At 39.1% G+C, this 14,584-nt stretch overlaps 1 protein-coding gene across 6 annotated transcripts in view; it reads left to right on the top strand.

Moving 5' to 3' along the window:
- Nucleotides 1–14,240, top strand: part of TBCK (TBC1 domain containing kinase) — a 288,134-nt gene extending 273,894 nt beyond the window's left edge. For all 6 annotated transcript variants that reach the window (XM_037830400.1, XM_037830399.1, XM_037830401.1 and 3 more), the window contains exon 26: nucleotides 12,309–14,240. In XM_037830400.1, the coding sequence (XP_037686328.1) occupies nucleotides 12,309–12,419 (111 nt within the window). In that variant the 3' untranslated portion in view covers nucleotides 12,420–14,240. The remainder of the gene's footprint in view (nucleotides 1–12,308) is intronic.
- The last annotated feature ends 344 nt before the right edge of the window (nucleotides 14,241–14,584 follow it).

Here is a 14,584-nt window from a genome sequence, read left to right as displayed (position 1 = left end):
AAGGTATGAAACAAATTGTTTTATATGATCTGACATATTTTTTAAGGATAATCTGGTTTCTGTGTAGAGAAAGACCATAGGGGACAAAGGTGGAAGCAGTCAGTCAAGAAGTTATTGCAATAGTCTAAATAGACTAGAAGATGAGATTAGAATGTTCGTCAGTAAGCAAAATACCAGAAATGGATTGGCTGTTATAAAGGAGATTTATTAGGTACAAGTTTACAGTTCTAAGGCCATGAAAGTGTCCAAACTAAGGCATCAACAGGATGATACCTTCACTGAAGAATGGCCAATAGTGTATGGAACACCTCTGTCACCTGGGAAGACACATGGCTGGCATCTGCTGATCCTTTGCTGCTGGGCTGTGTTTCAGATGGCTTTCTCCAAAATGTCTCTGGGCTCCTCTCAGCTCCTATGCATCCTTGCTACTTTCTCCCAGGACATTTCTCTCTAAGCATCCTTCTGTCCGCATCACCAAGCATCTCTGTCAGCTCCCAAGCAACTCTCCAAAAGTCTCTCTCAGTTGCTCTGAGCTCCTGTCTGTGAGCTCTCTTATAGGACTCAAGTGATATAATTAATATCTACCCTGAATGGGCAGGGTCCACATCTCCATGGAAAAGGCAAAAGACATAAATTTAGAGTCATCAATATACAATGGGACTTAAAACCGGGGGACTAGATGAAATAGCCTAGGGGATGAATGTAGATAGAAAAGAAATGAGGTCAGAAGACTGAGCCTTGGGTCAGAAGTCAGGAAGATCTACCAAAGGAGACTGGAAGGAACAGCTATGAGGTAGAAGGAGAACCAACAGAGATTGGGATCCTGAAGGCTAATGGAAGAATGTTTTGAAAGGAGGAGAGCATGAGCACATGTGTTAGATGATGCTGATGGGTCAAGTCAGATTCAGAAAGAGTCTTAAAACTTAGACTTGGCAATGTGACGGTTCTGGTTTGCTAATGCTGCCTGTTATGCAAAATACCAGAAATGGATTGGCTTTTATAAAGGGGGTATATTTGGTTACAAAGTTAGTCTTAAGGCCATAAAATGTCCAAGGTAAGGCATCAACAAAGGGTACCTTCACTGGAGAAAGGCCATTAGCATCCGGAAAACCTCTGTTAGCTGGGAAAGCATGTGGCTGGCGTCTGCTTGCTCCCAGGCTGTGTTTCAAAGTGGCATTCTCCAAAGTGTTACTCTTGGGGCATTTTGTCCTCTCATAGCTGCAGCTTCTCTTCAAAATGTCAGTGTCAGCTTCCAAAAGCCGTCTTTAAAATGTGTCTCTCAGTTGCTCTGACATCTGGGCCATGCGGCTCTTTTTAAAATACTCCAGTGATCCAATTAAGACCCACCCTGAATGGGTGGGGCAACACCTCCATGGAATTTATCCAATCAAAGGTCTCACCCAATTGATTGAGTCACATCTTCTTGGAAACACTCAATCAAAGATCTCAACCTAATCAACACTGATACATCTGCCCCCACAAAATCACGTCAAAGATAATGGCATTATGGGGACATAAAACTGGCACAGTGACAATGTGGAGATTGTTGTTGACTTGTTAAGAGTATTTCACAGGTAGTAATGGAGACAAAATTCTGATTGGAGTAGATTAAAAATCATTCCTGTAAGGAAATAAAAAAAGATACAAAGAACAAACCTGTATATTAAAGGAGACTTCAAAATACACCCACTAAGTACAATGTGTGTACCTTGTTTGAATCCTGACTCAAACAGACTGTAAAAAAAAATAAGACATTTATGAGCTAATTGAAAATTTGAACACTTAATGGATATTTGATTATATTAAGAGATTATTGTTCATTTTTTCTCTAATGGTATTTTGGTTATATTTTTATACAGAAGTCCTTTTATTTCAAAGATACGTATTTATGTATAACATGGTATAATATCTTGGATCCATATCAAAACTATACAGGGGTGAGGAGTGGGTGGGAAGAATAAATGAAATAAGATTGGCTATGAGTTATAATTGTTGAAATTGAGTGTTGAGTACATAGGAATTCATTATATTCATTCTGTCTATTTTTATATATTCTTTGACATTTAATAAAAAGGTAAAAAGAGAGACTGGGAAGAGATTAAATGGAGACAGCAACTATAGGCGACAGAAAATGAAAACAAGAAAATGTATTAACAAGCTACAGTTATTTATACATCCCCTGATCTAACATAAACTATAAAATTTTGTTTTTTTAAGACAAAATGTTTACACTGTCAAATTTCACAACCTCAAAGATTGATTCCAAGATGAATAGAAACAAGTTGGTTAGAAGTTTATTATAACTCTCTTTGTAGACAAAACTAATGTATATCATATTATGGATTCTGAATATCCCAGACACCATTAGAATAGTTAACCTTAAAATAAACATGGATCAGAAAGCCTGGACTATGTAATGGCTGTTCTTGTAAATACTCCCACTTTTTTTTTCTTATTGCATAATTATCCATTTCCCATATATAACACACTAAACTAATGCCCTGGAATTACCTGTTCTGCGTCTTATTTGTCACAAGTGCCAGTGATAGGATGTCAAATAATTACTGACCCTGCATTCACCTTCTTGGTTTTGCCCTACTGCTGGTTATACTTCTGTGAGTGAAATTAGAGGATTTGGCAGCCACTACCTCAGAGATATCATTACTATGAAAATCACCTTCATGTCTTATGTAGTACTACTAAAAAATAAATTTTAATGAGTAAATTATAAAATATATGAATACAGAAAATGAACAGGGGACTGAACATTTATCCCTGTTATTGAAAGAACACTGTAGGGATTGAAGCAAAAGATGGCATTTCAAAATTATAGTTCACGATATAATTGAGGACAATCTTAAGTAAATCATTCCTACCTCTTTCCTAATCCTTGTCACAGCTCTTAAGTTTCTAATTGGGATCCCTGAGATGAACAGTTCAATCAATCAAGACCTTTATTAATTACCCCAGAAATCTCTTAAATAATCAGAACAAGACAGCACTTCAATTACATTTAACCCAAGTTCACACTGTAATTTAGATGGAGAAATCACCCCCTATTCTATTTCTCATCTCAAATATGCTTATCTGCTTATCTGAGTTATCTAGACCAACTGTTAAAAACAAAGATACATAACTTGCCTTAAGTATCAGCCTGGCTCCAAACACACAGTGCCAGAAATATTAAATATGTACCATATTTTAAGCATTCCAGAGGGTCAGGAGAACACATAAGACTGATGCAGCATTAGCCCCACATCCATAAAATCAAGAAAATGAAATTATTACAACTGCTCATTATAGTATAAGTGCCAGTTCCATTATTCAATACCATGCTCAATCCAAAGAACAATTTTCACACCAAACTTTAGCATTATCTCAATGGAAAGGAAGGGACAGATAGAAGACAGAAAAAGACTTCTCAGTTTCATCTTCACCCGGGTGTCAGTCAATTTGTGCCAACTGTCCGGTCTCCAAGTATAAACTTAAAACTCCCAAGGCTGTGTCCTAAGGGACCTAGTGAAAAGCAACATGATCCTGTTCTGTAGTCCTCTCTAACTTTACCTATTTTCAGCTTTTTAATTTCTTGGCCTTAGTTAACCTTCCCTTCTCAGGGGCAGCTGAAAAAATCTTGCAGCCACTTATTCTCTGGCTACAGCACAACTTGACTTCCTGTGGACACACATGCCAGTCTCTTAGTCCAAGCAAATATGCAAAATAAAGAGAGTAAACAAGACAGAGTGGCACCCACAAGAGTCTGCCACATTCAAACAGTGCTGTTTTGAGATGTGCCTACCCAGGCCCTAGAAATGAACACCAGCTCCAGATCCTGCTCACTAGAGGAATGATAAACATGCAAGAGCTACGCCATCTCCACATGGGAGTACTGTCCACAAGAAACACAGCTGTCCCTGCCTTGTGGGATTCCCAAATCCTATCCTAGCAAATGCTAGATCCTTCCAGCCCTAAAGATGTTGCACTATAGGTCTTGACTAGTTACACGGTTTGAGAAGCCCTATTCTCTCTGCTTGGTCTCATAAATTCCAGCCCTACAAACACAACCGCCTCTTCTAGTGCAAAATGACTTACTCTCCACACAGGTCTATACCTCTAAGAATTGCAGTTTGAGGTCCCTGACAAACCAGACTTTCAAATGAATCTCAATGCTGACTACACGTTAGAATCACCTGAGGGACTTTAGGAAACAACTGATGCCAGGGATCCATCTCAAGAAATCCTGATTTTTTATTAATCTGAAGTAGGTATGGGTTTCACTATTTTCTGAAAGCACTCATATGATTCTGATGACTTGATAACCACTGGTCCATTATGATATCCTGCCATTTCCACCAGGGATATTACTCGGTGTGTCTAGGTTCATGATTTTGGTTTGATTTCTCTCCCAGTGCTGCAGTCTCTACACTAGGCCATCTACACTGTTGGCTTAATACACCAAGTTTATTCCCCTGCATGTTTACTCAAGCTGCAAAAGCCCTGCCAGATGGGAAAGACAGAAGAACCCCTGAACTCTGCATGCTTGATTCTCCCCTGCCCTACCCTATATCTTCTCCATGTGTAATGTGGCTCTTTTCACACAATAAAAAGCCACCCCAGCACATTCACAGCCCTTTCTTTCCTCATTAAGTTGTTGAGCAACAGCCACAGAGAACACTACCTGATCAGTGTAGATATTGTGACCATCACATCTGGATTCCCATTCCCTTCAGGAGTCAATAATGAAAGAGGAAAAGGACCAAAAAAAAATTCAAAACTTCTCTGAAATTCTGCTTTCATAATATCTATACTACTTGATATTAATTGTTCATGACCATCTCCTCCACTGAACTGTAAATTCCACAAAACTGAAATTATGCCTAATACAGTAAGTGCCCAAAGGTTTGATTGACAATTGAATGAAAAAAAAAAAAAAAAATGATGGAGAATGAGAAGAGGAACTGCTTCCATGGCAGGAATGGAAAAGAGGTAGTCTTGACTTCACTGTTAGTAACCAATATTTAACATGGATAATTGGAACCACATGCAGAGGAGCAAGAGTTCACACTCTTACCTGAAAATTCAGCAATTGCTCTTTTTCTCTACTCAAGCACAGCCTTGCTTCTTTTCAAAGTGCCTAAATATTCGCCATCACCTTGTAATCCATTTCTACTTTTCTTCTCAGATCATCCACATATCAACAACCTGGTTGCTGGAAAGTATTCTGTTCTGGCTGCTTAGCTTTCACCATTTTCCAGCTCAGCAGCAGCAGAGTTGCTATGCTCCTCCTTGCAATAACAATGAGAGCTCTTTCCAGCTCTACAGCATAGTTTTAAGAGAGATTAGTTACATGTACAATAAGTCCTTCCTTACTCATTTTCTGAACTTCCACAGTATTTGGAAAGTACTGAAAGCTAAGACTTTTTATCCACAAGGCCTTTTAAGTAGTGTTATGTTTATCTCAGAACTCTGGCCCAAATGGTATTTGTATTGCTGCATTTGAGAGAATGAAAGCCAAAATGTTTCAGTAATTATGTGGTACCAAAAACCTTCATGCCTGAACATGCCTCAGGGCAGATGAATCTGGTTCCTTAGTTCTTAAAGACTGGGGTTTAAAGAGAAATACGTGAGAAGAACAGGAAGAAACCAGCTCACATTGTCACACTACCTCACTTGACACCTCTTGAAATACAGGTGCACTGTTTCTCTTCAACATTAATTACTATTAAGCATTCTTTTCTGGTGGCTCCAAAAGACTATAAGGTTTGAAATGTAAACAGCCTTTTGAATCTCTGTTAAGAGGCACTGAGAGGATGATGGGTGGGGCCAGCAGTTTTGAGATCCAATGATGTGAGTTATTTTGAAGATTGCTAAGATCCCAGTTTCCGGCAATATCTATTCCTCCCACTGACTGATACCTTTATCCTTTTGGCTTAAGACAGTGTTCCTCAAAATATGTTTCATGGACTACCTGCATCAGAATCATTTAGGGGTGTCTGTTTAAAAATGCGCATTGCTGATCCAGATCAATAAAGCAAAATCTCTGAAAATGAGACCTTGAATTCATTCTGACCAAACCATGAAGCTATTTCTTCTGAACTCTAGTCACTATGCTGGCTTGAGACTCTGCTAACTATTAAGCTTCAAATATTGCCAAGATGCTATAGCACTGTGAGCAATTATTAGTCATTGTTCTTGAAAAATCTGAGAGCAGGTTTTGCTAGAAAGAGTAACTGAAAAGAGTATGGGGGCACAAATATTCAAGGAGGAGGAATGGGACAAAACCCAAGGCGGGGGAAATAGAAATAGAACAGCCAGAAAGCCCCAGAAAAAACTTCTTTATAATTTTACCTGAGGTTATATGGTCATATGCTATATATGAACAATTAATATCAGTCCATCAAACATATACTGATCTCTTATGTGCCAGGCACTAGGAACATAGAGTAATAGAACAGGGACACTATCCTAGAGGATTTTGCAGTTTGATGGAGGAAGCAAGGTTTTAAATGGGTAATTAATTAACTGTGGTAAGGCCAAGCATAGAGATTCACCCAGGAAATTTTGGGGGCTGAGAAAAGTGGCCCAAACTGAGACTTAAAGTGTCGAGGACAGCTACTGGAGAAAGAAGTGCCTGAGCAAGGGAATAAGTAGAAGTTGGGCAGGTGAGGGGGTGGAGGGTGTTGAGGAGGAACAAAACAAGGGCCAAGAGCTGATGGGAAATGTAGCATGTTCCCACCATAGGGCATCCTGCACAAACCAAGTCTCCAAATCAAGAAGGAGCGTGATTTATCAGGAGATCAACAAGCAGTCCCAGGCTGCTTTATCAAAAAGGAATGGGGAGCAACTAGTAAATTTCCAGGAATAACAAGAAAATATCCAGGAACAACTGAAGGGGGGACATCCATGATCTAACACACATCTTACACCAGTCTGGAATGGGTGGAAAGGGTGAGACTGCAGCATAGAACTGTAGGTAAAGCTCCCCAAACTGTGGAGCTGGCACCCCTCCCCCACTGGCATGGTAGGCTGAGTTGGCAAACTTCACTGTGGGAAGAAGCAGTCCCTGCCGGAAGTAAGGGAATGTAGTTCAACAAAGCTCCAACTGTGGTTTTAGTTAACAAGTTTGGACTACTAAATACATGCTACGAGCACAGATAAACCCAGAGCAAGCAGGAAAGGAACCCAGAGCTTTCTCCTGGCACAGAGGAGGTGGGGCTGATGGAAAAAAATATATATATATGATAAAAACAGAGGCTTTTGGAGTCCACTGAACTCAGAATACTGGAAAAGGGCTGTGTCCCAAGAAAAGGGGCACACAGAACCAGGTACCAACTGCATTTCTTGCCTGGTGAACTGTAGGGCTGGGGACTGGCTCTGAAAAGGGGACTTCTTTTTTCCTTTTTTCTTTTCCCTCTCATTCTAAGTAGCTCATTAGAGAAAGCCTCAGGAATTTTCAGTTGTCAAGCACTGACCAAGGCAAGGGTGGAGTTAAGATAGAGTCAAAGGAGGAATTCAACTGTAGGAGATAATTCCCTAAAGGGCTAATCTTCCCTTAGAAAAGGAGGGGTGGGTCCTAGCTCAAGTGGCATCCCTCCCTCAGAGAACTCAGACCCCAGGGCCTGCAGTGGGGGGCGGGGGAGGGGGGCGGGCAGTGGGCAGAAACGGCTTATGATTGGCTTCTGACACCCTCAGTCCATGACCAGAACAGAGTCTGCTGAGAATTAAATGCACCACATCACTTTACACTGGTGGGGACCTGTGGAATAACAGTCACCACCTGCTGGTCAAGATAGGAAAAGCACAGTCTAGAAGCCTCACAGGAAACTCTGACACTCTGTTGGGTCTCACCCTCAGGTAAACTTGATACTGAATACAGCTTCCTCCTGAGACGAGGGCCCATCTGGTCTGGGAAAATCTGATTGAGGTAATCAAGGAAACCAGATGCCTAGACAACAAAAAATTATGAATCACACTAGGAAAAACAAAGATATGACCCAAAGGAACAAACTTACACTTCAAATGAGATACAGGAGTTGAAACAACTAATTAAAGATCTTCAAACAAATATGCTAAATCAGTTCAAAAATCAACAAGATTAGGGAAGATATGGCAAAACAGATGAAGGATATAAAGAAGACATTGGGCAAACATAAGGAAGAACTTGGAAGTTTAAAAAAACAGTTGGCAGAACTTAAGGGAATGTAAAGGCACAATAGAAGAGATGAAAAACACAATGGAGATGCAGAAGAAAGGACTCGAACTAGAGGACAGCACATCTGAAATCCTACACACAAAAGAACAGATGAGGAAAAGAATGGAAAAATATGGGCAGGAAACTGAATGATAACATGAAGCACAGGTGTAGACATGCCATGGGTGTCCCAGAAGAAGAAAAGGGAAAAGGGAAAGAAAGAATAATGGGGGAAATAATCAGTAAAAATTTCCCGTCTCTTATGAAAGACATAAAATTACAGATCTAAGAAGTGCAGTGTACACCAGACAGAATAGACCTGAGTAGACTGACTCCGAGACACTTAATAATCAGATTATCAAATGTCAAAGGCAAAGAGAGAATTCTGAAAGCACCAAGAGAAAAGTGATCCATCACATACAAAGGAAGCTCAATAAGACTCTGTGTGGATTTCTCAGAAACAACGGAGGCCAGGAGGCAATGGAATGATATATTTAAGATACTGAAAGAGAAAAACTGCCAACCAAGAATTCTATGTCCAGCAAAACTGTCCTTCAAAAATGAGGGACAGTGTAGAGTTTAAAATATTTTCAAACAAACAGACACTGAGAGAGTTTGTGAACAGGATACCTGCTCTACAAGAAGTACTAAAGGGAGCACTACAGGCAGATAGGAAAAGACGGAAGAGAGAGGTTTGGAGAAGAGTGTAGAAATGAAGACTATCAGAAAGAGTATTGTATGGTCTCACTAATATGGACTAACATTCATGAGTAAGATTTGAGAGTTGAGAACACAGGCTATCAGGAGATAAAAAGAGGTTGGAGATTGGGAATTTGATGCTGAAGGAGTACATAAGGTTCAACAGGATTGATTGTATAGATCCAGAAATGGAATGGATAGCATAATAGTGTTGGATGGTAACACAATATTGTAAGTACTCTGAACAAAGTTGAGTGTGAGTACAATTGAAAGAGGAAGTCTAAGGTCAGGTATGACACCAGAAGGAAAGATAGAAGATAAAGACTGGGATTGTATAACTTAGCAAAACCACAAGTGGTCAATGATGGTGATTAAATGTACAAATAAAAGAATGTTTTGAAGTGAGTAGTAATGAGTGAATGTCAACACTGCAAGGTGTTGAAATTTGGATGGTATAGGGGAAAAAATACAATCAATGCAAACTAGAGTCTGTAGTTGACAGTAACATTGTAATATGCTTCCAATAATTGTAACAAAGGCAATATACCAAAGTTAAATGTCTATACGACAGGGACATAAGGGAGTGATATGGGATTCTTGGTGGTAGTAGTGGTGTCTGACCTTTTCATTCTATTTTATTTTTATTTTTCTTCTATCTTTTGTATTTTTATTGTCCATTTCTTTTTCTCCTTTTCCTCTTTATTTGGGGAAGAAATAGAAATGTCCTCATATAGATTGTGGTGGTGAATGCTTAATTATGTGATTATACTGGGAATCATTGATTGTTTACTTATGGTAGATTGTAAGGTGTGTGAATAAAACTTTAAAAAATAAACAGAGGGATACAAATGCTGGAGAAAATGTGGGAGAGAGGAGGGATCTGCCTATTCCCTATTGGTAGGGAGGTAGAGTGGCACAGCCCAGCTGGAGGTCAGTGCAGTGGTTCCACAGGAAGCCAACTATGGATTTGCCATATGGTCCTGCAAACCTGTTATTGGGTATATACTTGTAAGAACTGAGAGCAGGGACATGAGTGGACATTTCATACTGGTGTTTATGACAGTAGAATTCACAATTCTCAATGGATGTTGGTGGCCTAAGGGTACATCGACTGATAACGGAATGGTGAACTGTGGTGTATACATACAATGGAATACTGAGTGGCAGCTGGAAGAAATGAAGTTGTGAGGTATGCAATTAGGTTAATGAACCTTTATGACAGTATGTTGAATGAAATAAGCCAGAATCGAAAAGACAAGCATTATAACGCCACACCAGGATGGACTAGCTGTAATGTGCAAACTCTGAATCTGAGTGCACAGTTTATCAGGGAAAGGCTTATGGTAAAGGTTCCTAGATTGTAAGCTCTTACAGCATCACATCTGTTCATGAGTTGCAATGGTTGTCTTTAAATTCTGCAATGCTGACCTGTTTGTGTATAACCTGGTTGGTCCCTGGAACCTCAGACATCTGTGTGACGCCTGAGACTCAGAGCCAGAATTCAGCAGCTATGAATGTCAGCATTACCCCATACAGCAAATGTTAAAGAAGCTGAAAAAGATATCAGTTTAATTAGAGATATGAATGAAATGGACTTGATTAGAACTAAGGTGAACCAAACTAAAGGGTAAAGGATAATATTGACTATGTTTTAAAACCTCAACTTCTGTGTGAGACCAAAGGAAGAGATGTTTATTTGGTGAAAAATCTATATATTCTGAAGCACGCTATATGAGTTAACTTGAATGGTCAGTTTATTCACACACCATAATTACATGGAACTTTGAATAGGGGGTGATCTGTTGTTGGTTTGTACAGGTTTGTGTGAAACCCTGATACATACCAGAGTAATCTAGGCAGAGAATATAAAGTATTTGCAAAGCCCCCTTGACGGCCTGGGGGAAAACGTGGAAATACTAAACTTCCCCACCTGGGGAATCCCTGATATTCTCGCAAGCACCGGGGCCTACCATTGTAGTAGGCCAAGTCCTCGATCTTTGGGCTTGCCCTTATGAAACTTGTTACTGCAAAGGAGAGGCTAAACCTACTTGCAATTTTTCCTAAGCATCACCCGCAGAGAACTTCTTTTGTTGCTCAGATGTGGCCTGTCTCTCTAAGCCCATTCAGCAGGTAAACTGACTGCCCTCCCACTATGTGGGACGTAACTGACTCACAGGGGTATAAATCTCCCTGGCAACCTGGGACATGACTCCCTGGGATGAGCCTGGACCCAGCCTCATGGAATTGAGAAAGCCTTCTTGATGAAAAGGGGAAAGAGAAATTAAACAAAGTTTCAGTGGCTAAGAGATTTCAAATGGGGTCAAGAAGTCATTCTGGAGGGTATTCTTATGCTTATATAGAGATCTCTTTTTAGTTTTTAGTGTATTAGAATAGCTAGAAGGATATAGCTGAAACTGTTTAAATGTAATCTAGTATCCTTGATTCTTGAAAATGATCATATAACTTTATAGCTTATACAGGATGACTATGTGATTGTGAAAACCTTGTGGCTCACACTCCCTTTATCCAGTGTATGGACAGATGAGTAGAAAAAAGGAGGACAAAAAGTTAATGAATATGGGGGGAAAAGTAGTATGGGATGTTTGGGCTGTTCTTTTTTACTTTTATTTTCATTTTTATTCTTATATTTAGCTTTTTTTTTCTTAATAATGAAAATGTTCAAAAAATTGTGGTGATGAATGCAAAACTATATGACACTGTGAACAATTGATTGTACATTTTTTATGATTATATGGTGTGTGAATATATCTCAATAAATTGCATTTAAAAAAAAGGAATGGGGAATGCTAATCAATAATCCTGGATAAGTACACATGGTTCAAGTCAGGGAGATGTTTATGTTTTGATAACATTCTCAAAGTCCTGTTGTACTAGCCTTATAGAAGCCTTCCTGGATTAGTCTTTCAAATTCATTCCAAGTTTATGGTCTCAAACTGTTAATTGTGATTGCTCCAAAAATACATTACAACCAGTTTATAGGTCCTCTCTGGAACATTGTGCGTGGAATTGCAAAAGCTAATAAGTTGTCCATAATATCAAAAATTGTTCAGTACAGATTTGAGAATGGTTTAACTGGAAGGATACACAAAAAAAACAGTAAAATTAGTGACGTCTGGAGAGAGAGACTGAGAGGAGTTCACTACTCAATGTTTACCCAGTTATACTGTTTGAATTTTCTTTATCATGTGTATTTATTGCCTACTCAAAAAAGTATAAAACTAAAGAGACATGTTTCCTCCATAGCTTAAAGAAGTTGTTTGTCAACATATAAAAAAGCAATTTAATTTATATTAAACCAAGTTTTTTAAAGTAATTTTGTCTCTCACAGCTTAAGGCAAAAATAGAATCAAGAAGATCTTTTGTATATCTTCTATAATTGTGGCCGTTTTCTTTTCTTCAGTTTGCAGCTCATCTTGTGAAGATGAAATATCCAAGAATCTGTATTCTAGATGGTGGCATTAGTAAGCTCAAGCCCACAGGCCTCCTCACTGTCCCATCTCCTCAAATTTGAAGGGCCAGGAGTACGACTGTCAAAAGGAAAGAATGGCATCAGTACCAAACAGCACAGCTCTTCACAGCCTTGCCACTCTTGGAACTAGACATGCAAATTGTTGAATTTCCATAAAGCGTTTGTTGTGAGACAATTTTTTTAAATCTCATGGCCCAAATATTCAACTTTCCAGGCAACAAACTTGACTGTACATGTATTGCTGAAAAAATTTTCTTAGCAGTGAAATCCGAGCATGCATTTTTACCACACTGCCACACAAATACAGAGGAATTCAGTTGACAGGTTAAATTTAGCAATATCAAGAAATCCCAGTTGCACTGAAAAAGCCACCCTTCATTGCACTGAACAGACAGTCCTGACAAAGGTATTATTTAGAAATACAGACTGAATGTGGGCTGAAATCATCTTTCCAGGATAATGATAAGCAAAAAGCATTTCATTCCTTATAATACATACATACATTAAAATACGTTCCTTATGAATAAATGCTACATTTGTAGCTCTTTTTTGGTCCAGACAAGGGGTGTGTGTGTGTGTGTGTGTGTGTGTGTGTGTTTAGAGGTAGCCGAGTTTTGCCCATTGCAACAAGTGGAAATAGGTAACCTCCAGAAAAATAACAAGCCACAAACCATTCATTTTAGATAGAGTATTCATTCATCTCCTGTAGCAGAAAAACCCAAAATAAGAGTGGCTTTAACAAACTAGAAATTTATTTCTCTCTCACATAAAATTCTGCATGACCAGTCCAGAGCTAGCATATTGGGTTCATAATCATTAAGAACTTAGATACCTTCTCCCATTGCTTTACCACCCTCAATGCATGGCTTCCATCTCATGGATCAAGATGGCTGCTCAGATCTCACCATTACATCACAGTCTAGAAGTAAAAGAAGGATGAAGGGGGAAAAAGAGAAGGAAAGAAATCAGGAGAGAGAAAAGGAAGGAGAGAGGGGAAGTGATGTTCCTTCCTTTTAAAGGCACAAACCAGAAACTGCACACATTACTTCTGCTTACATACCATTGGCTAGAACTTAGACACACGGCCACATCTAGCTGCAAGGAAATCTGGGAGTGGAGTCCTTAGCTGGATGGCCGTGTACCCAGCTAAAAGTCCTGCTTCTTTGTGGGAAGAGAACACATATTGAGGGAGAGCTAGAAGCCTCTGCCATGTCATTCTAAAAAGTAAGTATTGTACTTCATTGAATCTAAAAGATCACTAAGAGCCCCATTTTATGTATCATGAAGAAAAGAAAAAAGGTAATCATATACAGTGGTACCTCAATACTCATCATTAATTGGTTCCAGGAGGCATGATGATACCAAAAACAAGTACCAAACAAATTTTTCCCATAAGGAATAATGTAAATAAATTTAATGCATTCCCAAACCAAAGACAATGCCCATTTTTAAGGGAATATGTAAAAATATATGGTTGCATATCATTACTTTACATGAGAAATAAACCTAAAAATTAATACTTAGAATAATAAAATAAAACCTTCACTTTACCTGTACTAAATAAAATAAAACCTCACTTTACCAAGGTCTAGTGGGATGGTGGGGGGAGAGTGGTGAAGAGGAGAGGTTACATGGAACGTTGCTTGGAAAGAGAATCCCCCTCCAATAGAAAAGCAGGCACTTGCCCTTCAGATGTTCTTTCTCTCTTCTGCCTTTTTTTGACTTGCACCACAAGATCTGAAACACTCTTTGTCACCTTCACTAAAAACTTATCCAATGAGGACTGCTTCTGTCTTCTTTTCGGATTTCCTTGAAAATGTGAAATTGTTTGGTCATTCAATAAATTCATATTTATGCTTGTCAGAGCTTTGTCCAGATGGTCTTCTCCACAAAATTTTGAACTTCTGCCTATTTTGCACACATTTCTTTTATCAAGGAACTGGGGACATCCTCCCTTATCTCCTCCTCACTGGTCTCATCACAGGTAAAAACTTGGTGGGGAATATATCCTGAGCCTGTATGTACTCTTGAAATTCACAATTCATCAGCAGCCTTTTTATTAGCACTCACTGCCTCACCATGCCTCACGATGCTGTGGATGCCAGTCCTCTTTTTAAAATTATCAAACCAGCCACGGCTGGCCTTAAAAACTTCAACACTCATCACTCAGTACCAGTTTGTTTTTCAAAAGATCAGCATGAATAAAT

The sequence above is a fragment of the Choloepus didactylus genome, chromosome 3, assembly GCF_015220235.1.
Source record: "Choloepus didactylus isolate mChoDid1 chromosome 3, mChoDid1.pri, whole genome shotgun sequence".
NCBI lineage: Eukaryota > Metazoa > Chordata > Mammalia > Pilosa > Megalonychidae > Choloepus > Choloepus didactylus.
Note: the sequence above shows the minus strand (reverse complement) of the source record. Positions and strands in the feature narration are given on the sequence as shown.